We start from the raw sequence: 27,899 nt of genomic DNA, 5'->3' as shown, positions 1-27,899 counted from the left end.
AGTTCCAGGATAGCCAGGGCTACACAGAGAAACCCTGTCTCGAAAAAACAAACAAACAAAAAGATCCTGTAGGAAAACGGGGGTCATGAGGGGAATGGTTGGGTATAGCCTAGGGTAGAGTGCTTGTCCAGCTGTGTGAGGCCCTGAGTTCAGCCTGGAAAAAGAAAGAGAGGTGGAAAGAGTGGAAATTCATGCTACAAAAAGCCCTGGTGCTGTCAGAACCCCTCTAAACAAGGCCTGATTGTATAAGCCTATGATCTAGCTATTTGGGAGACCAGGGCAGGAGAAGCAGAGGTTCAAGGCCAGCCTAGGCAACAGAGGGAGTTTTAGACAAGCCCAAGGAACTCATATCAACAAATTTCAATATATAGCAATAAAGGTCTTAAGTAATAAAAGAAAATTTTTATTTTAAAAAATATATAAAGGGGCTGCAGATTTAAAAATATATAAAGGGGCTGCTTCCATTTACTGGTAGAGGATCCGCCGGGTACGAGAGCCCTGGGTTCAGTCCCATGGTGGGGCAGTTATTTCCGTAGACTGTTGAAAGGCCAGAGCTTGAGAAGGAGAAAGCAAGGCCCCAGAAGGGCTTCCGCCTGGCAGGGCCACATTTGTTCTAGAAGCTGCTGTGGCTGTGTTGTGCTTTTTGAGATGACCTCTTCTATGTGGCTCAGGATAATCTCAAGCTTTCAAGTCTGCCTCAGCCCCCCAGTTCTGGGATTACAGGAGGTCACCACCAAACCTGTGTGTGGCAGGGTTTTGATTAATATATTTTTTTCCAAAATACCTACTTTTGATGCTATACCAGGAAATAACACCCGTTTTTCTATTTAAATAGGACAAATATTTGTTATAAGTAGGCATCTCTAACAGTGAGATTTATGGTATTTCCACAGTAAACTGTTAAAGCTTTTTCTTCTACTTGGATTCCTTGGATTACTTCACACATCCCTTTGTCACAGCTTTGAAAAACAGATACACAGTGCTTATTACTCAGGGTGTTGAGGACTTGAAAGGCCCCAGCGAAAGCCCCCATACCCCTCAAAAAACAAACAAACAAACAAAGGTTATTTCTTTTTCATGCCGTTAGAATGCAAAAGGTATGGATCTTGACAGTAAAAAAAGAATAAGAATTGGCTATTAAATTATATTTGAATAGCCGGGTGGTGGTGGCGCACGCCTGTAATCCCAGCACTCTGGGAGGCAGAGGCAGGCGGATTTCTGAGTTCCAGGCCAGCCTGGTCTACAGAGTGAGTTCCAGGACAGCCAGGGCTACACAGAGAAACCCTGTCTCGAAATAACCAAATCCAAAAAACAAACAAAAAAAAATTATATTTGATAGTAAATAAGGTCCTTGACCTGTCTTTCTCAGAGAAGTATAGGTTAACAAATATTATAATACTTCTCAAATATAGTAAAAAAAATGTCATGTTTATTTTAACAGGCCCATAGCAGGATATGCTAACCTGTGTCCAAATATGATCTCCACCCAACCACAAGAGTTTGTCGGGATGCTCTCCACAGTAAAGCACGAGATCATTCATGCCCTGGTAAGCACATGAGCTTCTGCCCTTTCCTTCACACCTGTCATTTGTTACAAAGTCTGCTGTTTGTTTGTTTGTTTGTTTTTTCGAGACAGGGTTTCTCTGTTTAGCCCTGGCTGCCCTGAAACTCATTTTGTAGACCAGGCTGGTCTCGAGCTCAGAAATCCGCCTGCCTCTGCCTCCTAAGTGCTGGGATTAAAGGCGGGCGCCATCACGGCATGGCCAGTCTGTTGTTTTAATACATGTTTTTGTGATACTCAAGTTCTTAGATACATGTTCAATAAAACCTGATTAATTATGTTCCTGTCAGTAAAAATTTTTTAATGAACCAGATTGGGGCAGGTTGAGTTTTGCTATCTAGCATGATTTAGAACTAAGCAGTCGTTCTTATTGATAATGGGACTTTTGGAAAGGGGATTAAACTTGCGAAGGAAAGCATCTTAGAGCCCGATGGGGTGGCTCAGGTCTGCACTTGTAGCATTTGCGATGCTGAAGCAGGAGGATTGCTGCCATGATTACAAGCATGTGGTACCATACTCAGTGTGTGCAGAGCGGGGGATTAAATCCAGGGCTTTCTGCGCTCCGGACAGCCATTCTAGCAGCTGAGCCCCACCCCTGCCTGCCTCTCTCTCACCAACGCACGCACGCACACAGAGATGTGGATATATGCATGTGCACATCATGTAGGTTGAGCTTTTGTGCGCCCTCGCATCCCAGTTCCCAGTGGTTCCAATAGCTAATGATTTCCAGCAGTGGTGTTGCCTGGCTGTATGTTCAGGACTCAGTAAGTGTGGGTGAAGAAGATAGCAAAGAGTGTCCTTGTTCTTGTCCACGGAGCCTTAGAAAATAGCTTCTCCTTAAGTTTTTCTCTCTTCAAATCTGAAGTGGTGAGAACTTGGTCCTGCAATTCATTGTGGGCATTTTATATTTTCAACTTTTGTTCCACATTTGGAAATGATACCTAATAAGGCCTCCAACAGGAAAAATACCAAAATATTTGTAAAACCCCACAGATGAATTAGAAAGTAGTATAATTCTCTGTGCTCTGTAGTATACAGTAGATGTAGTATTCAGTGTAGCCTTAAGATATATATATATATATATATATATATATATATATATATATATATGTATATATATATATATATACACATACACATATACATATACATGTATATATAGTATTTAGCTTGAAAACAAATTTGAAATATATAAAATACTTTAGAAAATCGTGTATTAAAATATTTACATCAGCTGGGTAGTGGTAGTGCATACCTTTAATCCCAGCACTGGGGAGGCGGAGGCGGGCCTCTATGAATTCGAGGCCAGCCTGGTCTCCAGAGTGAGTGCCGAGACAACCAGGGCTGCACAGAGAAACCCTGTCTTGAAAATCCAAAATTTAAAAAAAAAACAAAAAACCACAAAAACCTGCCAGTCAGTGGTGGTACGCACCTTTGATCCCAGCACTTGGGAGGCAGACGCAGGCGGATTTTGAGTTCAAGTCCAGCCTGGTCCACAGAGTGAGTTCCAGGACAGCCAGGGCGATACAGAGAAACCCTGTCTTGAAAAACAAAAAACAAACAACTAAAAAACAAAAACAAAAAACAAACAAAAATTTTTTTCAAAAAGTGGTTTGGAGAGGTGACCAGCAAAGAACACCTGTTGCTCTTTCGTAGGATCTGACTTCATTCAGTTCCTAAGTGCTTGTGAAGCAGATCACAACCACCCCTAACTCCAGCTTCAGGGCACCCAGCACCCTCTTCTGACCCTGGAAAGCACCCACACATACCTGGCAACATTCACAAAGACATGTATACATTAGTAAAAATAAAAATATTCTGCCAGGCGGTGGTGGCACACGTCTCTAATCCCAGCACTCTGGGAGGCAGAGGCAGGTGGATTTCTGAGTTCGAGGCCAGCCTGGTCTACAGAGTGAGTTCCAGGACAGCCAGAGCTACACAGAGAAACCCTGTCTCGAAGAAACCAAATCCAAAAAACAAAACAAAAAAAAAAACAAATAAATAAATAAAAATATTCTTTTAAATGTTTACAGCACGTCACTTGGCGTTTTAAAGTGTAAACACGGTCACTTAGCTGCTGCTGAGTTGGAGCGTGGGGTAACTTCCGCAGAGCCGTGTGGTGCTCTGTGACTAATACCAAGGCCACTCCCCAGTGGCAGGCTCGTGTCTCAGGATCCTACTGTCGGGCACTTTGATCTCTCTCTTCCAGGGTTTCTCGGCCGGGCTTTTTGCCTTCTACCATGATCAGGACGGAAAGCCCCTGACTTCAAGGTCTGCAGACGGCCTCCCGCCTTTCAACTATAGGTATTTGCAATTTCCTTTCCTTCTAGAGGATGTAAGACTAGAACCTGAGCACCACAGCATTTTCCATGTAGTGAACGACCGTGTCTTTGTGGCCACTGGAAGGGAACTGTGGATGCCGAGACAAGGTGACTTGAGAGGCGGCTTATTCAGAGGACCGGGACACTGGAGGCTCTTGCTTTTTCTTCACAGTATAGTTCAGCTGTGGGGACACAGAGATTGGTTGTGTTTGATTGTTGTTGTTTTAACTACTAAGTTAGCAGCGGTTAAGAGGTTCAGGCCTAAAATAAGCAATGTTGTGAAATACTGAAAACAGTTGTATCAGCTTTGTAGAAAATACCAGTCACAGAACAAGAACCAACAGCATGAATTTATATCAAAATAAGTATCTAAAGTAAGGACACGTGTGTAATAACACATGAAAAAAAATAGATATTTGTTGTTGTTACCGTTGCTGCTGCTGTAGTTATTTTGGTTTTTTTGAGACACTGTTTCCCTGAATATCCTGGAATTACTCTGTAGACCAGGCTAACCAACCTGAACTCGGAAATCCACCTGTTCCTTGCCTCCTGAGTGCTGGGTAAACGAATGCACCACCACTGTCTAATGACAGGTTTTGTGTGTGTGTGTGTGTGGGGGGGATTTGGTTTTTTGAGACAGGGTTTCTCTGTGTAGCCCTGGCTATCCTGGAACTCACTCTGTAGACCAGGCTGTCCTTGAACTCAGAAATCCGCCTGCCTCTGCCTCTCAGAGTGCTGGGATTACAGGCGCGTGCCACCACTGCCCAACAGTTTTTTATTAACAACAGATAATATAAACCACCTCAAAATTTATAAAGACTAGGTTGAATAAATAAATTATATTTTCATAAAACTAAAAACTACATAATACTTTAAAAAAAAAAAAGAAACAAAAACCCAGCATACTATTGGCTGGGGTGTAGATCAGTTATAGAACATATGCACATGAGGTCATAAGTTCAGTCCCTAGCACCAGAAAAAAAAATCGCACCTTTGCTGTATGCAGAAAAATGGTCAAACTTCTCAGGTATAACACGAAGCCGACTAATTCAAATATTCCACTTATATGCGAGTCAGATACTAACTGAGATAAAAGCTAAATGGCTTCCCTTGAGGGAACGTTGCTGCAGACTGGGCAGTGCCAGGGAAACCTGCTGACTGCCCCATTCCTCTCTCTGATTGTAATGTGGGGTACACATTAACAGTTCATCTGGGGTTGGCAAGATGGCTCAGCAGGGGAGGTGCATACTGTACAGGCCTAACATAACACACGCTACACAAACATTCGACAGACATGCATACCTACATGCATGCATGCATGCATACATACATACATGCAGGTGCTAATAATAATAAAATGTTAACTAAGAAAATGAGCACTTGGGACTGGAGAGATTGGCTCAGCAGTTCCGAACACTTGCTGCTCTTCCAGAGGACCTGACTTTTATTACCAGCACCCATATTAGGAGGCCCATAATTGCTTGTAATGTGAGGTCCAGAGGATCTGACACCTTCTTCTGGTCTCCTGGGGTGCCTGCACATGAGTGGCGTACATACATATAGACACACAGGCACATAAATGAAAGTAATAAAAAACATTTAATTAACCCTAAACTTATTATTTGCTTTATATATATATATTTATAACATATATATATATATATGTTATTTTTATATATTGCCTTAATTACAAAGCTCTCCAGTAAAATAGTTTATACTATTTCTTTAGTATGTATTTGTTTATAATATTTTAGAGTAATTACAGAGTATAAAATTCTAGGCAGTGGTAGTGGAGCACTTGGGTGGTGGAGGCTGAAAGTTCAAGGTCACCTTCAGTTTCTTAGTTCAGGGCTGGTCTACATGAGACCTCAGAAGAACCAAAGGGTGCTGCAGGGACAAAGACATATATGGTATTGTATAAATGCGTGTTTTCCTAGACTGTGCTTTTTGTTTGGGAGTCTTTCTTTGAAAAGCATGCTGCTCCTGATGGAAAGTATAAATGGTTACATTAGCATAATCTGTGACGTGGGAGGGAGAGCGCTGTAGGGAAGGATCCAAGGGAAGCTGGCTCTGTGAGATGGGCCAGCGTAAACGGGGATACTAGAGGAATCAATTCAGTTGTTAGGAAGAAGCAATGGATTAGACTCGAGCCTGTTTGGAGAAACCATTCATTTTACTTTATACCTAGAATCCCAGAATTTGGGAGGCTGAGGTAATAGATTAAGGAGTTCAGGGCCAGCCTCTGCTACATTGCAAGTTTAAGGGCAGCTTGTACTATATAAGTTTTAAAAATAATTATGAAATATAACAAAATGAAGGAGCCAGCCCATAGGAATAAGGGTCCGGGACCTCGAGGGGTTAAGTGGAGGACAGGGATTAGACAGAAGACAAAGCAGTGTCCGGAGCCAGACGGCCTGGCATAGCTGATGACTGATGCCAAGCGAGTTTGTTAAGAAGTGCAGCATCATTTATATCTGCCATGTAATCTGCCATGTATCTGTCGGGGGAAGCCGCCAAGGTCGGCAGAGAGCTAAGTCAGACAGCGTTCACAAAGAATGGCAGATACCTCAGCACAGCTGCCTAAGTGCACATAACCACTGCCCGGGGGAGAGTCCAGTCCCCAGGGACAGCAACCTTGACTCCTCAGAGGCCCGGACTCCAGCCCTAGCCCGGCCTTGCCAAGTCCACTCCTGGACAAGGACACAGAACTAAAGTTCCCTTTGTCCTTTCCTCGGGCCTCTGTAAAGGCTTCAGTCAGTCTGGCTCTCCATCATGCAATGTGACCAACGCTCAAAGTCCTGCTGGCATGACCTTCCCTCTGCAATGAACTGCACCACCCACCGCCCGGCTAACTCTGTCCAGTTTTAAATCATAGCCCAAACTAAGAAGCCTTCTCCAAAAATTGTCTTCTCTAAGTTGGAAGCAGATAAACAGGTGTGATAAAAGAAGTATAAAAGGAACTGGTTTTCTCTGCTGAGATAGGGCCTAATACCGCCAGGCTAGCCTCGAACTCTCAAACTTACATGTAGCTGAGGATATAACAGGATATTCCCTGTTACCAGTGTGCACCACCACAGCCAGTTTACATGATGCTGAGCACCAAACCCAGCTCAGGCCCTGTAGAATCGAGCCGCATCCCTAGCCTGGCATTTTAGTTTTGGTGTGTTTATTTTCTTATAAGGCGGTTAGGCCTGCTGTTGTTGTTGGATATTCTTGTCACTAACAACACTTTGTCCCACCTCTCTTCTGTCTGACGTTCCTGTAGCTTTGCACGTGTTTGTGCCCTTGGATCTAGACAGTGTTTCCTTGGCTTGGTAGTCGAGTCCTACATTTTTAAAAATCCCCTTTGCCGCCACCACTATGGGCTCCTGGCTTTCACAGTGGCCTTGAGATTGTAGACAGGGCTTGAGAGCCCACAGAGCGGGCAGCTCTCCGTGGCACATATCCATCTCCTGAATGAATGCTTCCAGAATGGATGCCGCTCTTTGCTTATTTCCAGAGCTCGGACACTTGGCCAAGTTCTCACTGACTTCATGCCAGAATTTCCAGAGACCTTTACTCTGCCATTTTCCTGGGAACTTTCTAGAAATGTAATTTTGTAGATGACATGAAACAAGAATGTAATCTTGATGGATAACTAGCTTTGGTGCATAGTTCTTACATAATTTCTTCACTCATATGACAGTATGTTTTGTTCAGGTTCCTTATATGCTTGGGTCATCTCTGCCTTGGTTCTCTCTCTCTTCCTTCTTCCTCCCTGCCTGCCTGCCTGCCTGCCTTTCTCTTGTCAGAAGACGCCATTGAAGGCTGGGGTACAGTCCAGGGGCAGAGTACTTGCCTAGCACCCACAACTTCCTGTGCTAAATCTCTAGCAAGTCAAGGGGGAGCAGGTGCAGTTAATCCCCTGTCGTAGCTCAGCATTGTGAACCAGAGCTTGAGGGGTGCATACCTATAATTGAAGTACTTGGGAGGGAAGATAGGGGGCTATCCTGGTCTACAGTAAGTACCAGGCCAGCTAGGGCTATGTTTCAAGAAAGAAAATAAAATGCTTATAAGTACATTACATGGATATGGCACATAATAACTCTCAAGTATTTCAATTTCATATTGATATTTATAAGCACTTTGGCATGTGAAGTTGTAGTAAGTTGGCAAAACAACTGTCTTCTTCTTCTGTAATTACAGTCTTGGCTTGTATCAGTGGAGTGATAAAGTGGTTCGGAAAGTGGAGAGATTGTGGAATGTTCGAGATAATAAGATAGTTCGCCACACTGTGTATCTCCTAGTAACACCACGTGTTGTTGTGAGTATCATTGAACGACTTCATTTTTCTTTATGGTTCCTGCTTTACCGATCATTACTGTTTAAGGTGTAGATTTCAGTCGATAATAGAAAATGTATGAAGACAGTATAGTAAAGGAGCCAACAAGGCAGAGGTGAGGACACAAATTTGGTAGAGCTTCTTGTGGTCCCATCCAGCCTGCTGCTTGAAGGCAGGAGAGGAGAGGTGCCTGTGCCTAGGGAGAAGCAGCCTGGGTGAAAGTTATTTGGGGGCGGGGCGGGGCGGGCGGGGAGGATGGCTCAGCCTGTAAAAGTTCCTGCCCCACAAACAAGAAGACCCACATTCAGATACCTAGAGTTCAGGTGATTGGCCAGCTAGCCTAATACAGTGGCTTAGGTCTAGGCTCAGTGAGCACATGTGCATGGACACACACACACACACACACACACACACACAAATACAATTTTTTGTTTTTTGTTTTTTGGGGTTTGTTTATTTGTTTGTTTTCAAGACAGGGTTTCTCTGTGTAGCCTTGGCTGTCCTGGGACTCACTCTGTAGACCAGGCTGGCCTCAAACTCAGAAATCCTCCTGCCTCTGCCTCCCAAGTGCTGGGATTACAGGCGTGCGCCACCACCGCCCGGCTAGTAGAAAATGTTTAAGGGACGTACCTGATACTGACTTCTGGTTTCCACGTGCAGTACACATGCACACATGGGAACATGTATGTGTAACACACACAGTTACTGAGCAGAAAAGAAAGAAGGAATAGCTGGGCTGGAGCAGTGGCTTCGTGGTTAAGAACAGTTGCTTTTTTTTTTTTTTAAGATTCATTTATTTATGTGTTTTATGTATACGGGTGCTCTATCTGCGTGTGCATCTGCATGTGTGCCTACATGCCAGAAGAAGGCATTCGATTTCACTATGGACATTGTGAGCCACCATGTAATTGCTGGGAATTGAACTCAGGGTCTCCGGAAGGGCAGCCAGTTTTTTTGTTTGTTTGTTTGTTTTTTGTTTTTTGGGGTTTTTTTTGTAGCCTTGGCTGTCCTGAAACTTACTCTGTAGACCACACTGGCCTTGAAATTCCGCCTTGACATCCACCTGCCCCTGCCTACTGAGTGCTGGGATTTAAGGTGTGTGCCACCATGCCTGGCTAAATTTTGGGTATTCTTATCAAAGAATAGGAGGTGAATGTGATTAAGGATCACCTGGCATTATGACACGGCAGGCATGGCCGTGTGCCAGTGCTGCCACAACAGTCCTGAGGTGATGGATGTGTAAGTGCAGGCTTGACTGATTTGGTAGCCGTTTCATATAGAAGAAATCCCTTGTTATATTACAGAAGACTGAGAATCAAGAAAACCCCAGTTACTGTAATGTTTCTGAGTGTTGTTAGACAGCCCCACATAGATGTTTTATCAAGAGAGCCAGTAAGTTGTTTTTAAAAATATTAAAATGCAGCCGGCCGGTGGTGGCGCACGCCTGTAATCCCAGCACTTGGGAGGCAGAGGCAGACGGATTTCTGAGTTCGAGGCCAGCCTGATCTATAGAGTGAGTTCCAGGACAGCCAGGGCTACACAGAGAAACCCTGTCTCGGAAAAAAAAAAACAACAACAAAAAACTATATTGAAATGGGAGAGAACAGTCCAGACCTTAGTGGGCTGCAGTTGGCGGTGTGAAGAGAGTCTCTGAACTGGGATGGCATGTTTGCAAGCCATATGTCTACTAGGAAGTTATTGTAAAAGGATCCAAAGGTGTAACTACAAGGAAACAAAACCCAAGTGAAAAACAGACAAGGATACAGATAAATACCAATGGAGGCCAGCCTGGGTTACACAGTGTGACCTTGGCTCCTAAAAGGAAAATAAAGCCAGCAACTACAAATGGAGGACAAGGGGCCTGAATAGACTTTTTGCTTTTGAGACAGAATCCATCTTTGGATTCCTGGCTGTTATGAACTTGCAGAAGCTGTTATATCTCTATGAGTTTGAGGCCAGCCTGGACTACAAAGTGAGTTCCAGAACAGTCAAGACTTCATAGAGAGACCCCCATCTAGTGGGGGTAAATGTCCTTTAAAGCCAAAAAGTGAAGCAAGGCTCAGTGGTCAGGAGTGTTTACTATGCACCCGTGAGGACCAGAGTCCTCACCCATGTAAGGGAGCTGGCAGCCCCACTAATGCTCTAAGTCCAGCCTCGGACTCTGGCACCCTTTCGCCTGTGTTCACGCATTCAGATACACACACACACACACACACACACACACACCCCACATCACACACACACACCCCCCACACACACCCCACATCACACACACACCCCACATCACACACCACACACCCCCCCACACACATACCCCACACCACACACATATACACACACACACCCCATAACACACACATACACACACACATACACACACACACAAATAGTTTTTAAAATAAATCTTCAGAGAGAAAAATATTAAAAGAAAGAATAGTTTCCTAACCAAGAAGAATACAATAGCATCAAAGTATTTCACTATATTGAAAATCATATATCAAAGAGGTTCTGTCTCTTGGGTGACTGGAGAGATGCCTCAGCAGTTAAGAGCACCGACTGCTCTTCCAGAGGTCCTGAGTTCAATTCCCAGCAACCACCTGGTGGCTCACAACCGTCTGTAATTGGATCTAATGCCCTCTTCTGGTGTGTTTGAAGATAGTGACAGTGTACTCACGTATATAAACTAAATAAGTCTTTAAAAAAAAAAAAAAGGTTCCGTCTCATCAAACCAGTTCTTTCAGGAGTGGCCTTGTCTCACTCTGCCCTTGTGGATGTTTGTTTTCTGATTCTCAGGAAGAAGCTCGGAAGCATTTTAACTGTCCAGTCCTAGAGGGGATGGAGCTTGAAAACCAAGGTGGGATGGGCACAGAGCTCAACCACTGGGAGAAGCGCTTGCTAGAGGTCTGTCTCGGCTCAGCTTGCACTGGTCATCTTTACTTGGTGGGGATTATTCAAACGGCATGGAATGCGAAGGGAAACTTTAGTGCCACAGACTCTATTCCTGGGTCTTCCAAATTTCATTTATTGATTTATTTATATTTTATTTACATCCCAACCGCAGTTCCCCACCCTCCTCTCCTCCCAGTCTCCCCCCAACCCCAGCCACCCCCCCCATTTCTCTGAGAAGAGGACCAGCCTCAATGGATAGCATCCAGCCGTGGCATATCACATTGGATCTCCGAAGTGTTAAAAGCTACATAATACTGTATTATATAAATAGAAAAATCCCGTGTTAATAACCATTATGTTTTAAATAGTAAATATTTTTTTATTTTTATGATAGTGTCTTAGCCAGGCAGTGGTGGCGCACGCCTGTAATCCTAGCACTCTGGGAAGCAGAGGCAGGTGGATTTCTGAGTTCGAGGCCAGCCTGGTCTACAGAGTGAGTTCCAGGACAGCCAGGGCTACAGAGAGAAACCCTGTCTCAAAAAAACCAAATCCAAAACTCTGGGATTGCAAATGTGTACTACCTTGCCCAGCTAAAAACTTATGTTTTTGCTTTGTAGTACTGGAAACTGAACCCTCATTCTCCAGTCCCTGTAGGGGGATATCAGCACATATAGCATGCCACAGCAGAATATCAGCACATACAGCATACCACAGCAGAATATCAGCACATACAGCATACCACAGCAGAATATCAGCACATACAGCATGCCACAGCAGAATATCAGCACATACAGCATGCCACAGCAGAATATCAGCACATACAGCATGCCACAGCAGAATATCAGCACATACAGCATGCCACAGCAGAATATCAGCACATACAGCATGCCACAGCAGAATATCAGCATATACAGCATACCACAGCAAAATATCAGCACATACAGCATGCCACAGCAGAATATCAGCATATACAGCATACCACAGCAGAATATCAGCACATACAGCATACCACAGCAGAATATCAGCACATACAGCATACCCCAGCAGAATATCAGCACATACAGCATGCCACAGCAGAATTTTTTCTTGTGTTACACCCAGGAAGCTGTCAAGCAGCACCTCTCTCCCTCAGCTGCAGTGTAGGAACAGGAAACCCTACCACAGATGGATGCATGACCTGGGTTGGCCTAACAGTACTGTGACCCAAATAGGAACTATTATTACCTTTTCAGTGGTTCCATAGATAGAACTTTCAGACTCCATAAGGGACACACACCCAATAGTCATTTTATACAATGTCGTTCCAAACTGTGGCTTACTAATGGGTATTCATGTTCATTTAAAGAAATCTCAAGCCCAGAGGTGCATTAGTAGGTTGTTTCCCCTTACATAGTGCTACCAGGCAACATCTCGTATTTATTAGGTTTCAGGAAAATAGAGCCAAAAATTAATCCCACGTCATTCGTTTGTATAGAAAAAATAATTAGGAAGTAGAATTGAGACTCTGGAAGTGACATGTTTTGGGCATGTGTGTATCCATATTTTTTCTTCGAGATCTGATTCGATAGCTTCAGCATGTAGAGCTCATGACGAAAGGTTATAAGCCAAGGAAGAGTGAATTTCTGCTTCTGCCCAGCTGTTCTGCTCTAGGGCACCGAAGAGTAACAATGGCAAACATTTATAAAGCAAATGCTCTCATTCTTCCCATGGGAATCTCTGTCTCTGTAATTTCCTTAAGTGATTTTCTTAGAAGCTATAGATTGGCCAGAAATCAAACATTATGTCCTTTCCAGTAGAAGAGCCGAGAATACCAATTTTATTAGCTTTGTTTCTCTTAAATCAGCCTTGTGTCCCTGAACTGTCCTGTTAAGGGTGATGTTGAGGTGTCAGGAAAGGGACAGGGACAGGGACAGGCAGTGGTGGCACAGGCCTTTATTTCCGGCACTTGGGAGGCAGTGGCAGGTGGACCTCTAATCCCTAGATCCTGGTTCTGCCCTGCTTGTTTTGCAAGTTAGTAGAGGCTTTTGTGATCAGAGAGCTGAGAGTCAGGAAAGCTTTTCCTTTGTAAATCTACATAAACATCCCTCCTGTCTCTAAAGTAATCTGCAGCCTCTCTGGACCACCTACTTGCCTGACTTTGCTTTGGGAGCATGAGCAGCGGTATTCCTTGCTCCCTAGATGCTTACGTCCATTTCCCTCATAAAGCCCTCACTGCTGGTTGTCTGTCACCAAGGGAAGTCCTACCTGATGGAGACTGAGGCAGAGAGTAGGCTCTGCTTCCGCAGTCTAGACATTTCTTAAATATGCATGGGGTCATACAGTTGTCTGCTAATACAGTGTTGGTGATTTTCAGAATGAAGCAATGACTGGTTCCCACACCCAGAACAGAGTCCTGTCGCGGATCACCCTGGCACTAATGGAGGACACTGGGTAAGACGGCTGGGAGAGTGGTCCGTTTATAAAGTGAAATGAGTATTAATATCAGCTCAGGAAGGTGCTGATATTTTATTTCAAAGCAAAATGTACTTAGTGGTTCTTTAACTTTTGTGCAGTTTGTTCTTAATATAACAGAATACTATAACAAAGTTCAAGATGATATGATCATATACTTAAGTGACCCCAAAAATTCCACCAGAGAACTCCTAATGCTGATAAACAACTTCAGCAATGTGGCTGGATATAAAATTAACTCAAATAAATCAGTAGCCTTCCTCTACTCAAAGGATAAACAAGCTGAGAAAGAAATTACAGAAATGACACCCTTCACAATAGTCACAAATAATATAACATACGTTGGTGTGACTCTAACCAAGCAAGTGAAAGATCTGTATGGCAAGAACTTCAAGCCTCTGAAGAAAGAAATCTAAGAAGATCTCAGAAGATGAAAAGATCTCCCATGCTCATGGACTAGCAGGATTAATATAGTAAAAATGGTCATCTTGCCAAAAGCAATTTACAGATCCAATGCAATCCCCATCAAAATTCCAGCTTAATTCTTCATAGAGTTAAGAGTAATTTGGAAATAATAAAAAACCCAGGATATCAAAATCTATTCTTCACAACAAAAGATCTTCTCAGGGAATCACCATCCCTGACCTCAAGCTCTACTACAGAGCAATAGTGATAAAAACTGTACGGTATTGGTACAGAGACAGGCAGGAAGATCAATGGAACAGAATTGAAGACACAGAAATGAGCCCACACACCTGCGATCATTTGATATTTGACAAAGGAGCTAAAAAAAAAAAAAATCCTGTGGAAAAAAGAAAGCATTTTAACAAATGAAAAATTGAAGACACAGAAATGAACCCACACACCTGTGATCACTTGATATTTGACAAAGGAGCTAAAAAAAAATCCAGTGGAAAAAAGAAAGCATTTTAACAAATGGTGCTGGATCAACTGGAGGTCAGCATGTAGAAAAATGCAAATCAACCTATTCTTATCTCCTTGTATAAAGCTCAAGTCCAAGTGGATCAAGGACCTTCACAGAAAACCAGATACACTGAAGCTTGAATCTTGTTCAGTTCCCAACAACCATATGGCAGCTCACAACTGTTAGCAACTCCAGTTCAAGAGGATCTGATACCCTCTTCTGGCCTTCTCAGGCACTGGGCACACATGTGGTGCACAGACAGACATTCAGATAAAGAACCCATACATATAAAAATAAAATTTCAAAAAAAAATTTAAGGCTAAATTTAAAAATTAAAATCAAGAAGTTGTCTTTATTACTTTTCTACTGCTATAATAAAACATCATAACCAAGGCAACTTAGAAAAAAAAAAACTTGTTTATTTTGGCTTAAGGGTTCTGAAGCTTAAAGTCTATGATTGTGGAGCAAAGGGCCAGCTGAGACCTCACATCTCAATACAGACCATAAATGAGGCAGAGAGTGCTGGGAATCACAGGAATGTTTTGAAACCTTAAGACCTGCCCCCAGTAACATGCCTCCTCCAACAAGACCACACCTAATTCTTCCCAAATAGTGTCACCAAATGGGCACCATTTATTAAAATATATAAACCTATAGAGCCATTCTCATTCAAACTACCACAGAAGTATAAAGATTTTAAAATATAGAGGTCATGGCTGACCCTTAGAACAGTTTCAGTAAAACTGAGAGGGGTGGGTACGGTGGCTTTAATGGTAGAACACTGGCATATTTGAGGTTCTATCTCCAACATAGAAGCCCCCACCCAATAATTATAGTGTTGGTAATAATAATGAGGAGCATAATAATTTCTCGTTTCTGTTTCATAAGAGCCAAAGATCTCAGTCAGAAGGAATTTGATTGAGAACGCTTTTCCTAACAGTGCCAAGTGAGAGCCAGAGAAACAACAGCTTAATGAGAGAAGGCAATCAGCTCTGGTGGGAGTCAGCTTCCTGTATGTTAATTCAGCAGGTGGGGAAGTGGGGTACAGGTGGGGAAGTGGGGTACATGTGGGGAGCAGAAGTGGGGCTTGCATCTTTGCTTGAGTTTGCTTGCTTGTAAGTAGAGGTGACAGGGTCTCACCCCGTGGAGGTTTCTGATGCTTGACTGAGGTACAGCGCCTCAACACATTGTAATTATCAACCAAGGGTTAGAATTTTATATAAAACCTGAACCGAAGTCTCGTGAGAAAAGATTAACTCTTGCTGTTCACAGCACAGTCCTTCGCTTTGTTGCTTTTAAAATAAAGAACCTACTAAGTGATCTCAGAGCTTAAGAATGCCCTGAAATTCTGTTTCCAATGCTTCCTCAAGAAAGCACTAGCTTAAAGCTTTGCTGGTAACACTTTACTCTTCTTCTGTGAAACTCATTATCTAAAACAGTTTATTTTATCTGTATTCCTCACTAGATTAGAATTTTTGAATTTTTATTTTTTTTATTGTTTGTTTTGTTTATTTGAGACAGGGTTTCATTCTGTATGGCTTAAAACTAGACCAGGCTAGCCTCATATTCACAGCACTCTGTGTGCCTCTGCCTCACCATGGCTGGGATTACTGGGTGTACCACACACCTTGCTTATTTTGATTTGTGCATATCTCTGTTACATGTATGTGGATACCCACACAAGCCAGAGGGAGACATAGAATCCCCTGGAGCTGGAGTTACAGGCAGCTGTGGGCTGCCCAATGTGGGTATCGGGAACCAAACTTATGTCCATGGAAGAGCAGGAAATACTCTCTCCAGTCTCTAGATCAGAATCTTTCTCCAAACAGAAAGGATGTTTGTCTGTTCACTGTGTTAGCCTTATCATTTAGCAAAGTGCCTAGCATATGTCAAGTACTACAACCAAATGTCATCAAGGAGGAATCAGGATATATGGAAATATCTACCTGGTAACGGAGTAACAATTTGGATCTATGATCTGCGTTCCATGTCTTACTGAACATGGTAATTCTCAAGGGAGTCAGATTCATTTCTTTTTTATCTATAGAATAAAAAAAAAACTTACTAACCTAAGCAAAGTTTTATAGGTTGACTGAGAAAGGCAAGTATTTTGTTTTACTTTTTTTTACATATATTTTTTATATTTTACATATATGCTCTATCTTCATGTACATCAACCTGCATGCCAGAAGAGAGCATTGGCTCCTAGTACAGATGGTTGTGAGCTACCATGTGGGTGCTGGGAATTAAACTCAGGACCTCTAGGAGAGCAGCCACTGCTCTTAACCACTTAGCCATTTCTCTAGCTTTTGAGAGGGTCTGGAAGGGTCCATTCCCAGAAAGTCTCTGGCTACACAGATTGTGCAAAGGCTAGAAAGCAGGTCACTCCTGGGCAAAAAACAAGTTTTGCAATTTCTTCCCTTGAAGGAACAACCCTGTGTGCTTAACATCCAGGTTTCCCTAGTACATGTCTATGAGCACAAAGGTCTCCGTGCCCCTTACAATACCCTCACCGTCTTAACCTTGCTATAAACAAATATTTCTGCAGCACGGGGAGGTTAGTGCTGGGCCTTTGGTGTTGGAGTGCTGGTTCCCTCCTTCCTTTTCTCCCTGAGATTCTGCTCCTGAGCAGAGGAGGTTTAGAAGAGTCTGTTTCGCCTGTTTTTGCTTCCACTTGGTATTGCAGGGTACCTTGAGTGGAGAGGATAGTTTTGCTAAAGGGAAAAAAATGATATTGGTAGATATTCTGAGACTTTTGCAAATTGATCTTGTCCCTAAAATAAGTACTGATAAACAAGGACTCATTGTCCTCAATTAAAATTTTTAGAAAACTCAACCATTGTGTTCTTTTGTATCTGAAATTAGAACATTTGAAAGCATTGCAGCGTTTGTTTGTCTTATGATAGTGTTTATTTGCTAACAGTCCTATGTTGATGAAGTATCAGCTGGGACAAGAGAGTCAGCTACCTGAGCCAGACTGGGGGAAGGGTGACCAACCAGTAATCCCAGTGTGTTCACCTCAGCCAACTCGCTCTTCTTCCTCTCCCCGTCTCTCTTTTTTTTTTTTTTTTTTTGGATTTGGTTTTTCCGAGACAGGGTTTCTCTGTGTAGCCCTGGCTGTCCTAGAACTCCCTCTGTAGACCAGGCTGGCCTCGAACTCAGAAATCCGCCTGCCTCTGCCTCCCAGAGTGCTGGGATTACAGGCGTGCACCACCACTGCCCAGCTTCCCGTCTCATATCTTAATTACTCTGTAACTTGTATCACTTTTGAAAATTACAGTGGACATTTGTGCTCTAAATATAAAAGTACTTTCCTATGAGGCAGGTGTAATTCTAGAACTTCTGCAAATTAAATCCAGCCCTTGTTGCAGTGACTGTTAGAAATAATCTCACACAAAGGAACATTCACAAATGAAGCAAAAAGTATCTTGGCAATGCAATTCTTTCTATTCATAAAGAATGTGGCCGAACCCAATCAGGCTATCACACACGTGGGTCCTTTATCCCTAGTGTTGGCGGTGACTGTGTCAACCACATGGTCTGATGTGGTGTTAGTGTGAGTGAAAGAGGGGAGGATCAGGACTATGTCTAGTCAGTGCTGTGGCAGCCTTGAGGTTAATTCTCCCAGGCTTTATAGACTTTACAGTATCATGGGAAGGCAGAGTGGGAAGCCAGCAGAGACAGGGCTGGTGTGTATCTGATACCTGTATCTATCTGGACGGTCCCTGTGTCCCCCTGTGTCTTCCTCTAAGACTAACAGAACATTCTGTCCCTCACCTTGAGGTTCAAGTGTATCCCCTCTTATTATTTCATGTGTGAACAGGCCAGGCAATCTGCCAGCAGACCCTAGCTTGACTTGACTCTGTCTGACAGACTTTAACAAAGAAAGACAAAATGGCTCCCAACATGTGAGTCTTTGCTGGCTGAACTGCCCTTGATTTTGGAACCCTTTCTCCTCACAATCCTGAGTAGCAGCAGGTACCCGTCTGCCCCAGCCCCCTGCAACAAGGGCCTTACAAATGTGCAGCTCTGTTAGCGGCCTCCTGGGTCCCCTTAGGCCTCTGTTCTACATTGCTGAGATCTCTAGTAGGTGTTAGGTCGGTAAAAGGTGTTCTCTTTGCATTGTCTCCACAGCTGGTACAAAGCAAATTACAGCATGGCGGAGAAACTTGACTGGGGTAGAGGAATGGGCTGTGAATTTGTCCGGAAGAGCTGTAAATTCTGGATTGATCAGCACAGGCAAAAGTAAGAATGTGTTTCCATACTATGTCTCTGTGGAGTTCATGTCCGACTGTGTTCTTTGTCATGTCATGAGCATCAAATATCAGCAACTGTGTGTAGAAAATATCCACTGAGTTCTATCTGGCTTATAATTCACAGGCGTGTGTGTGTGTGTGTGTGTGTGTGTGTGTGTGTGTGTGTACACACACATATATATAGTAAGCTTTTTGCATGATCTCTCATTCTTACTGTTTGCTTCAAAAAATACACACACAAATATAAAAGCAAATGTTGATTTAGTGTCCAGAAACTGGACTAGTGATGTCTTTTAATGGTAGAATGCTTGCCTGGCATGTACAAGGTCCTGGGTTCCACCCCTGGCCCTGAAAAGTAAATTATCTCTAGATTGGGGTTATGAAAACTGATGTTTATAGCAATCACCTGCCAAGCTCTTTTAGGTATAAGATATTGTGTTTGGCATGGTTTTATACACACATACACACACACACACACACACACTCACACACACCAAACACTTAAAGAGAGGGGCATTACAGAGCTGTTTCTGTAACTGAAACCCTAAATTAAACAGTTATGTATATGAAGCGATAAGCAAATTATAAAAGCAGTGATTCCCTAAAACTCATTTCTGGATAGGGAAGATCTTTGCAAATGTCCTACAGTGTCCTCGCCCAGGCACCGAGATGGGCTCAGTCAGACTGAGACCAGTCTTCAAGAGTCCCTGGTGTTGCTCATTTAGACATGGCCACTTCCCTCCCAGCACAGCCCCTCCTGAAACTCTGGAATCCAGTCATCTGTTGTCCATTTCTGTATTTCTGTCATTTTGAAGGAAACATAAAGATGCAGAAATTTCAAACATTAAATGAATGTTATATAGGCACAGTGATTGCATTTTCCACTTACTGTTTATATTCAACCACATTGTTGCATATATTATTAATTTGTTGGTTTGTTTTGCTTTGTTTTTGAGACAAGGTCTTACTATTTGTGTAGCCTTTGCTACCTTACTAAGTGGACCAGGATGGCCTTAAACTTATAGCAGTCCTCTTGCCTCAGCTTTCTTTTTCTTTTTTTCTTTCTTTTTTTTTTTTTTGGATTTGGTTTTTTCAAGACAGGGTTTCTCTGTATATCTCTGGCTGTCCTGGAACTCACTCTGTAGACTAGGCTGGACTTGAACTCAGAAATCCGCCTGCCTCTGCCTCCCAGAGTGCTGGGATTACAGGCGTGTGCCACCTTAACTTTCTCGGCCTGCCTTAACTTTCTAAGTGCTGAGATTCCGAGCGTGAAGAGTCATGCTAATCTGATATTTTTTTTAAGGCTGAGTAGTATCCCTTTACATGGATATGCCACAGTTTGTTTAAGCATTCATACTTCGAAGACAGCTTGGCCATTTCTACTTTGGAACTATTGTGAATGTAATTACTGTAAATATTTGTGCAAAAGGTTTTACGTGAGCATAAGCCTTTATTTCCAAAAGTGCAGTTGTTGGCTCATAGGCTAGTTGTAGGTTTGATTTTCAAAGAAGCAGCCAAATTCTGTACTAAAATTCCTAGAGGTCATGTGTGATAGTTCCTCTACGTCGTTGCCAGCGTTTGGAGCTATCACTGTTTCTCCTTCTGTGATTCTCATGGTGTGTAACATCTTACTGTCTCAGCGAGTTTCCCTTAGTGGCCAGTGATGGTGAGCATCCTTCTGTGCTTGTGTACTTGCTCTCTTTACGTCCTTTTTAGCGAATTGCCTCTGTGTTTTAAGGTAATTCTCTTATTAAATGGGTCTTTTATTGAGTTTTAAAGACTATATATTTTAGGTACTGGTCCTCGTTAGATACATAGTTTCCACACGGTGCATGTGTGGAAGCCAGAGGACAACATACATATCTTCTTAGAGTGTTCAGCTTATTGTTTCCAGCATGTTTCCTTAAACATGTTATGTTGGGGGGGGGGGCAGGTCTCACTCTTGTACGCATCTGTGCCTGAAGGGGCGACCTGCAGGCATAGCTTCTCTCCTCCACCACGTGGGTCCTGAGGATCTGACTCAGGTCATAGGCTAGGTGGGATACCCCTGCCCACCTGCCCACCCCTTACCAGGATGTTTTTGTCTGAACAAAAGGTATTAATGACGTCTGGATTATCAGTTTGTCCTTTTCTTTATGAATAAAATAACAATAACTCCTTATGGTTCTGTTCTTGGTGTCTGTGGTATTGGTTACCCTGAGGGCCTCATGCCTGCTAGGCAGACAGTACCCTTGGGCTCTCCCCACAGCCTAAGAGTTAATGTTTCTGATGCTAAGACAAACAGCTCTTTGCCAAACTCTAGATTCCATTTTTTTCCTGTACTTTTTTTATTTTAAAATATTTTAAATTACATATATGTGGTGGTGTTGGAAAGATGGTGTGTGCATGTCAGTTCAAGTGCCTGCGAAGGCCAGAAGGAAGTGTCAGACCCCTCGGAGCTAGCGTTACAGGCAATTGCTAGCTGCCTGGTGGGGGTGTAGGACCTGAACCCCGGAAAAGCAGTAAATGCTCTTAATCACTGACCCATCTCTCCAGCCCCTCATGCTTTCTCTAAAGTTTTATTCTCTTGAGTTATATTTGAGTCGAGGACCCACTTTGAGTTAATTTTCTTATGAAGTTAGGATTTGGATTGAAGGTCATATTTTTTTTATATATATAGATAAGGATTGTTCCAGCACCTCAGGTTGTTTTTGTACAGTTTTTTTTAATTACATTTGTGTATGTGTGTGTATGTGTGTCTGTGTATGCCTATGTGTCACTGTGTGTGTATTAGCATATCTATACCACCGTGCATATGTGGAAGCCAGAGGACAACTTGCAGAAGTGAGCTTTCTCCTTCTACCATATGGAAATTGCAATCTAGAGTTTGGCAAAGAGCTCTTAGACTTAGCATTAGAAACAACTCTTGGGCTGGGGAGAAAGCCCGTGGTGCTGTCTACCTAGCAGGCATGAGGCCCTTGGGGTAATTAGCATCGCAGATACCAGTTCTGGGGCTTGCTCAGAGTTCATAGGGCTTAGCAGTGCACACTGTTACCTGCTGAGCCGTTGTGCAGATCTCGAGTTTTCTACCTTTGCTCCTGTTTGTCAGTGTCTTTTCCCATCCTCCCTGTTCGTGCATTGTTTCTGTGTCTGTTGTTCCCTCTGTGTGCAGTGTCTGAAGCTCTACAGTATATCTTTCAACAGTTAAACTGAAATGGATCCTCCTTTATTCTTTCTCAAAATAATGTTACCGTTTCACTTCTTTCTGTGTGAATTTTACAGTAGTCTTGTCTATATCTAAAGGAAAAAAAAGGGAGGGCTTTCAAGATGGCTTGACAGATGCTGCAGTGGCCTGTGCATTTGTTTAAGGAGAATTGTCATCCTTGTTCTGTGGAGTTTTCCAGTCCGCAAACAACGGTATGAGGGAAACATCTAGTCTTTCATTATTAAATACAAAGCTGTTGAGTTCTGTTTCTGAAGGTCTTCTGTGACCTGAGGAGGTTCCCCTGTGTGTCTTTCTCTGTCTCTCTTGCTTTTTGCTTTTAAACCACACATATCCATACAGAATTATATCAAATGTTTTTTTTGCTTTAATTCATATAATTATGTGATTTTTCTCCTGCTAATATGATGGGTTACTTTGCTTGACTTTCAAATATTAAACCACATGGGCATCCCAGGACTAAACCCCATTCAGTCGATGGTACGTAGGTGTTTCTGTGCAATCCTGAGTTTAGTGTATCAGCTTTTGTTTTGGATTTTGAATCTATATTTATGAGGAATATTTTTATATAATTCCTGTTCTCTCTAGTTACTTTACCTTTAACTAGCTATGGCTCTGAGAGCATGTATTTATTACTTTAAAAAATTTATTTTTTAATTTTATATGCATTGGTGTTTTGCCTGCCTGTATGTCTGTGTGAAAGTGTCAGAAGGCCTGGAACTGGAGTTACAGACAGGTGTGAGCCACCATGTGGTTGCTGGGAATTGAACCCAGGTCATCTGGAAGAGCAGCCATGCTCTTAACCACTGAGCCATCTCTCCAGCCCCCATCATGTTACTTAAACCATGTCTTATTCAAGTCTCATTTGTTGCGACTGGAGAGATGGCTCAGCAGTTTTGAGCACTGACTGCTCTTCCAGAGGTCCTGAGTTCAATTCCCAGCAACCACATGGTGGCTCACAGCCGTCTGTGAGATGGGATACATGGGAGCTGATGTATCTGAAATGTTCTGGTGTGTCTGAAGACAGCTACAGTGTACTCATATACATAAAATAAATAAATAAATCTTAAAAATAATCTCATGTGGATAAGCTCCAGTGTACTCATATACATAAATCTAAAAAAAAAAACTCTCCTGTATTTAGAAAAACAAATGCACAGAATGAATAATAGAGTAACAGTCTCTAAATAACAGTTTTTACCATTGCACTCAGATATTGTCGTATTTTAAAGTGCAATGCGTATGTGTATTCAAGAACAAATCCTAGTGGATACCAAGGTTTATTCTAAACTTTAATATTCATTTTCATTTTGTTCAACTTTGTCTTGTTTCTCTTGAAAGTTGAAATCTACAAGCAGTTGGGGTCCCCCCCCCCATCTCTATGCATTCCTAGTTTCTGTTTTCACTAGGAGCTGGCTCGGTATGATTTCCCTTTGTTAAGTTGGTTACCTTGTGTATTTTGGTCCAGGATGTGGCCTTCCTTGGTGACTGGTCCAGGATGTGGCCTTCCTTGGTGACTGCTCCCCGTGACCTTGAAAAGCAGTGCTTCTTAGCTGGGTTCTGTCCTTGCTGAGGCCGCCCTCTGGCCTCCTTCTGGGAGATGAAGTCTCCAGTTAACGGAGAGGCCGCCTGTTTCTTCGAGCAGCCTAGCAGCAGTTGTGCTTTGGTGGTTGGTAGACATGTAAACATCAGACGTGACTGCTCCCTGGAAGGCCAACTCCTTTATCATGGAAGGCCTCTCTTAACCGGTTATGGTTTCCTCACTCTACATAAGGATTCTTTCTTTCTTTTTTTTGTATAGCTTTTGCCTCATTTATGTTAGAACGCACTAAGAAGGCCCCTTCTCTTTACTTTCCGGGAGAGAGGTTATATAGAGCTGGTTTCTCCCTCCTCCCCGCTGCTTCTCATTTTTTTAAGATTATTTTCTTCTTTAGTTGTATATGTGTGCATGCACACATTTGTGTGTGTCCCTGAGGAGGCCAGAAGAGGGCGTCAGATATCTTGAAGCTGTGTTACAGGAAGTTGTGAGCTTCCCAATGTGGGTGCTGGGATCTGAACTAGAATCCTTCCTGTGCAAGAGCCCTCTCTCCAGCCCCGCCTCCCGCCCTTCCACTGTGCCTGACTCAGTGGCCCAGGCTGGCTTCACACTCCTTATCTCTTGTCTCAGCCCCTCCTACTTCTCCGCCTGCAGCACTGGAGCCAGCGTCTTTGTTAAGTGTAAAGTGGGCTTCCCCAGGGGCGCCTGGACCTGGAGATTGCTGTTTTGAGAGTTCTAATGTTGTGAACTCAGCCTCCTTAAGACAGGCTATTTGAGTTGGTGATTTCCCGCTGAGTAAGTTGTGGCGCCTTATGTTTTGTGAGGGGTTGGTCGCTTTCCTTGTCTGGTGCAGATGTATGAGGCTGACTCACTTGCTGTCCCTCATACTCTTTCAGTTGTCTGTCAGGCTGCTGCTGTGACTGCTGTCCCGTCCTAAGGCTGTAATGCGTACCTCCTCTCAGTGTTTCTTTCCAGAGTTTTGTTTTGTTTTGTTTTCATCTTATCAATCTTCCTTAACAATCGTTTTTTTTTTTTGGAGGGGGAGCTGCGGATGTAACTGAGTTAGTAGGGCACTTGCCTAGCATGCATGACGTTCTGGGTTTGATTTCCAGAGCCACATAAGCATGGTGTGAAGTAGACCTGTAATCCAAGAACTGCAGAGATGAAGGCAGGATCAGACGCTCGCAGTTGGCTCCGCTGCGCAGCAAGTTTGAGGCGAGGCAGGGTCCACTTTGATGCACTCTGTCCTGTGTTCTGTTCTCACTGGCAGCTGCTCTGCTCCTCTGCATAGCTCCTTCTGCTTGTTCCGGCCGCTTTCTCCTATCTCCAGGCCCTGGAACCATTCTGTGAGAGGCATTTCTTCTCTCTATGGCTCTCGTTCTGTAAGTCTCGTCCCCAGCAGCCCTGCATCCGCCACCTTAGTACCTGTGGCTTTCTTGTCATCTAGTTCAAAACGTTTTCCCGAGTCATTGTCTCTCTCTCTTTTATTTTTAAGATTTATTTATTTATTTATTTATTTATTTATTATATGTAAGTACACTGTAGCTGTCTTCAGACACTCCAGAAGAGGGCATCAGATCCCATTACAGATGGTTGTGAGCCACCATGTGGTTGCTGGGATTTGTACTCAGGGCCTTCGGAAGAGCAGTGTTCTTAACCACTGAGTCATCTCTCCAACCTGATGAATCACCATCTTTGACCTGAGATTATTTACTAGATTGTCGCTTAGTTTTCAAGGGTTGACAGTTTTTGAGTCACATTTCTGCTGTTGAATTCTAGCTTGAGTCCGTTGTGAAGGAGATACTCTGTGTGACTTCAGTTGTTGTGAACTTACTGAGGCCTTACTGTTGGCCTTTTGCTCGCGACAGGGTTGGTCTTTCTGTGTGTTCTTTGAACGCGGACAAGGAGCACGTAGCGCTGTGGCAGGTTCATGAAGTTTTGTGGGTGGATGATGTTAACTCCTTTGTGGGTGGATGGTGTTAACTCCTTTGTGGATGGATGGTGTTAACTCCTTTGTGGGTGGATGGTGTTAACTCCTTTGTTGGTGGATGGTGTTAACTCCTTTGTTGGTGGATGGTGTTAACTCCTTTTGTGTGCTTGCTGATTTCTTGCTTCTTATTCTACTGATTGTTTTAAATATTTTAAGTTTAAAATTAAATTATTTTTCAGATCTACTTATATTATTGTGTGTGTCCACACTGTGTGTAGGAAGTGAGCATGCGTAGGAAGTGAGCATGCCACGGCACATGAGTGGCTGTCAGAGGACAACTCCATGGAGTTGGGTCTCTCTCCTCAGTCTGAGGGACTAGCGCCTACCCAGGAGTCATTGGCTGCTTGGTTCTTAGTGCTGAGGAAGTTCCCACTGTACTGTGTCTCTAGCCCTGAGTCCCTAACTAGTCTTCTGTCTTCTCTTTGCTTCTCCATCTTTTGTTTTTGTTAGTCCAGTAATGAGGGGCTTCAGGTGTGCTTCAAATGAAGCAGGGAAAATGTATCTGTTCTGTCTTCCAGAAAGTAGAAAAGAGACTTCACACTTTTTATATTTCAAATGTTTTTCCCTCAATGATTGAAGTAATTCAGACTGCAAATCTACAGAACTGTATTTTATGGAGCTGTAGAAAGGGTTAATAGGAGTTTCTTTAATAAGTGCTGTCAGCATCTAGATGAATCTTCCACATCTATGCTCAGCACCCATTCTGCTCTGGGGAAAATCTTGATGAGCTGACTAGGCATTTACTATAAACTGTTAAACTCGGGATTAGAGCTGAAAAGGCAGTCTCTATGATAATGGACTTGTAATATTTAATTTTAAATGTGATACCAAGATGTACAGAGCTCCATTCAGCAGGCCGTCGACACGGAAAATAACCAATCTGTCTTCGTTGTGTGCAGGAGGCAGGTACCCAGCCCGTTCTGTGACACGCTCAGGAGTAACCCACTGCAGTTGACCTGCAGACAGGACCAGAGAGCCGTGGCTGTGTGTAACCTGCAGAGATTTCCTAACCCTTTACCACCCGAGTACCAGGTAACACGAGTTCCCAGCACACTTTAGGAAGTGACTTTTTAAAAAAAAAAAAAAAAAAGAGTAGTCTCTGTTTTAATTAAGAAAGCAATTCTTTTCAATTTTTTTCTTGTATAAGTTTCTGTGTTTCTGTCAGAAAAAGGAAAAAAAGCCTGCAGAGTTCTCATTTGCTCAAGGCTAACTGCTGCCCAGCAGGGACACGGTACCTCGGCATGCCGAGCAGGGACGGGGTACCTGGCCGTGCCTTGAGTCAGCAGCCAAATGAGCCAGGCCTGTCCCTTCTCTTAGCAGTGCGATGAGAGGCTGCCGCCCCTGCGCCCAGTCTGCATGGATGCTGAGGAATGAATAGGTCCTCATATCTGCACAGGAAGTGCTTTAGCCACTATGCCGCCTCCCCAGCTTCTGATTGGATCTTTTTGTTTCAAATCATTGTTAATGGCTCCTTCTTTAAATTTCTTTAATTTATTCAGAAAACAGAATCTTGAAAGAAAATAATTTAGTTACTCTAATTCTTCTAATTATAAGATGTGAACGTTCTGCTTTAAAAAATAATTAGATTTGCGGGATCTCAAAGATGAACAAGGGGGTGGAGCGAGAGATAGCTCAGAGCTGCCAGGGTGCTGGGAATAGGACTCGGGCACTCTGAGAGAGCGCTGAGCTATCTCTCCCTCCAACCCCTGCTCAGTCGTGAAGTTCTGACATGTGCTTGACCTCACTGAGTAATAGATCAGAGTCCATCACTAGGCAGAGGGACTTCTAGGAATAATATCAGTATATTAGTATAAAGTGTGATTTATTTTTCCACAGTTACACTGTAGCCCAGGCTGAGCTCTAAGTCAGTCTCCTGCCTCAGCCTCCCACAAGCTGGACTTATAACCATGTGCCCCTTGCTGGCACAGTGTGAAACCTTTACAACTTACTTGGCTCCTTGTTCCTTTGGTGTTCAGACTGTTTCATATAAACAGCTTTTTTTCCCAAGGTTTTTTCCCCATAAGGTTACTTACACATTTCCTGTGTTTCTTATTTTGGTGTATTGCTTGGATGGCCCCAAGCTCCTGGGTTCTAGTAGTCCTCATGTCTGGGCCTCCCCAGAAGCAGGGTGGGGCTACAGCATAGTCCATTGTGCTAGTGTTTGATATTGAAAATGTTTGATATCAGCCCCGGTTTTCTTCCTGTTTTCTGTGGTGCTGGTTTGCAGGTCAGGGTCTCACTGTGTGGTCCTGGCTGGCCTGGACCTCACTCTACAGACCACAGATCCATCTATCTGCCTGCCTCCCAGGTGCTGGGATTAAAGGAGTGTGCCACCATGCCCAGCTGTCTGATTGTCTTTTGGGGTTTTGCTTTGTTTTATTATTTTTGATACATATATACTTTTACTATTTATTAATGGGAAAAGCAAATATTTATTTCATTTAAA

At 43.2% G+C, this 27,899-nt stretch overlaps 1 protein-coding gene across 1 annotated transcript in view; it reads left to right on the top strand.

Annotated features, from left to right (window-relative positions):
* Positions 1-27,899, top strand: part of Lmln (leishmanolysin like peptidase) — a 66,656-nt gene that overhangs the window by 17,225 nt on the left and 21,532 nt on the right. The window contains exons 7-13 of the mRNA XM_052158542.1: positions 1,442-1,547; positions 3,771-3,865; positions 8,068-8,185; positions 10,997-11,104; positions 13,446-13,522; positions 18,603-18,713; positions 26,353-26,485. Coding sequence (XP_052014502.1) covers positions 1,442-1,547; positions 3,771-3,865; positions 8,068-8,185; positions 10,997-11,104; positions 13,446-13,522; positions 18,603-18,713; positions 26,353-26,485 — 748 coding nt within the window. The remainder of the gene's footprint in view (positions 1-1,441; positions 1,548-3,770; positions 3,866-8,067; positions 8,186-10,996; positions 11,105-13,445; positions 13,523-18,602; positions 18,714-26,352; positions 26,486-27,899) is intronic.

Source organism: Apodemus sylvaticus, chromosome 15, assembly GCF_947179515.1.
Source record: "Apodemus sylvaticus chromosome 15, mApoSyl1.1, whole genome shotgun sequence".
Lineage (NCBI taxonomy): Eukaryota > Metazoa > Chordata > Mammalia > Rodentia > Muridae > Apodemus > Apodemus sylvaticus.
Note: the sequence above shows the minus strand (reverse complement) of the source record. Positions and strands in the feature narration are given on the sequence as shown.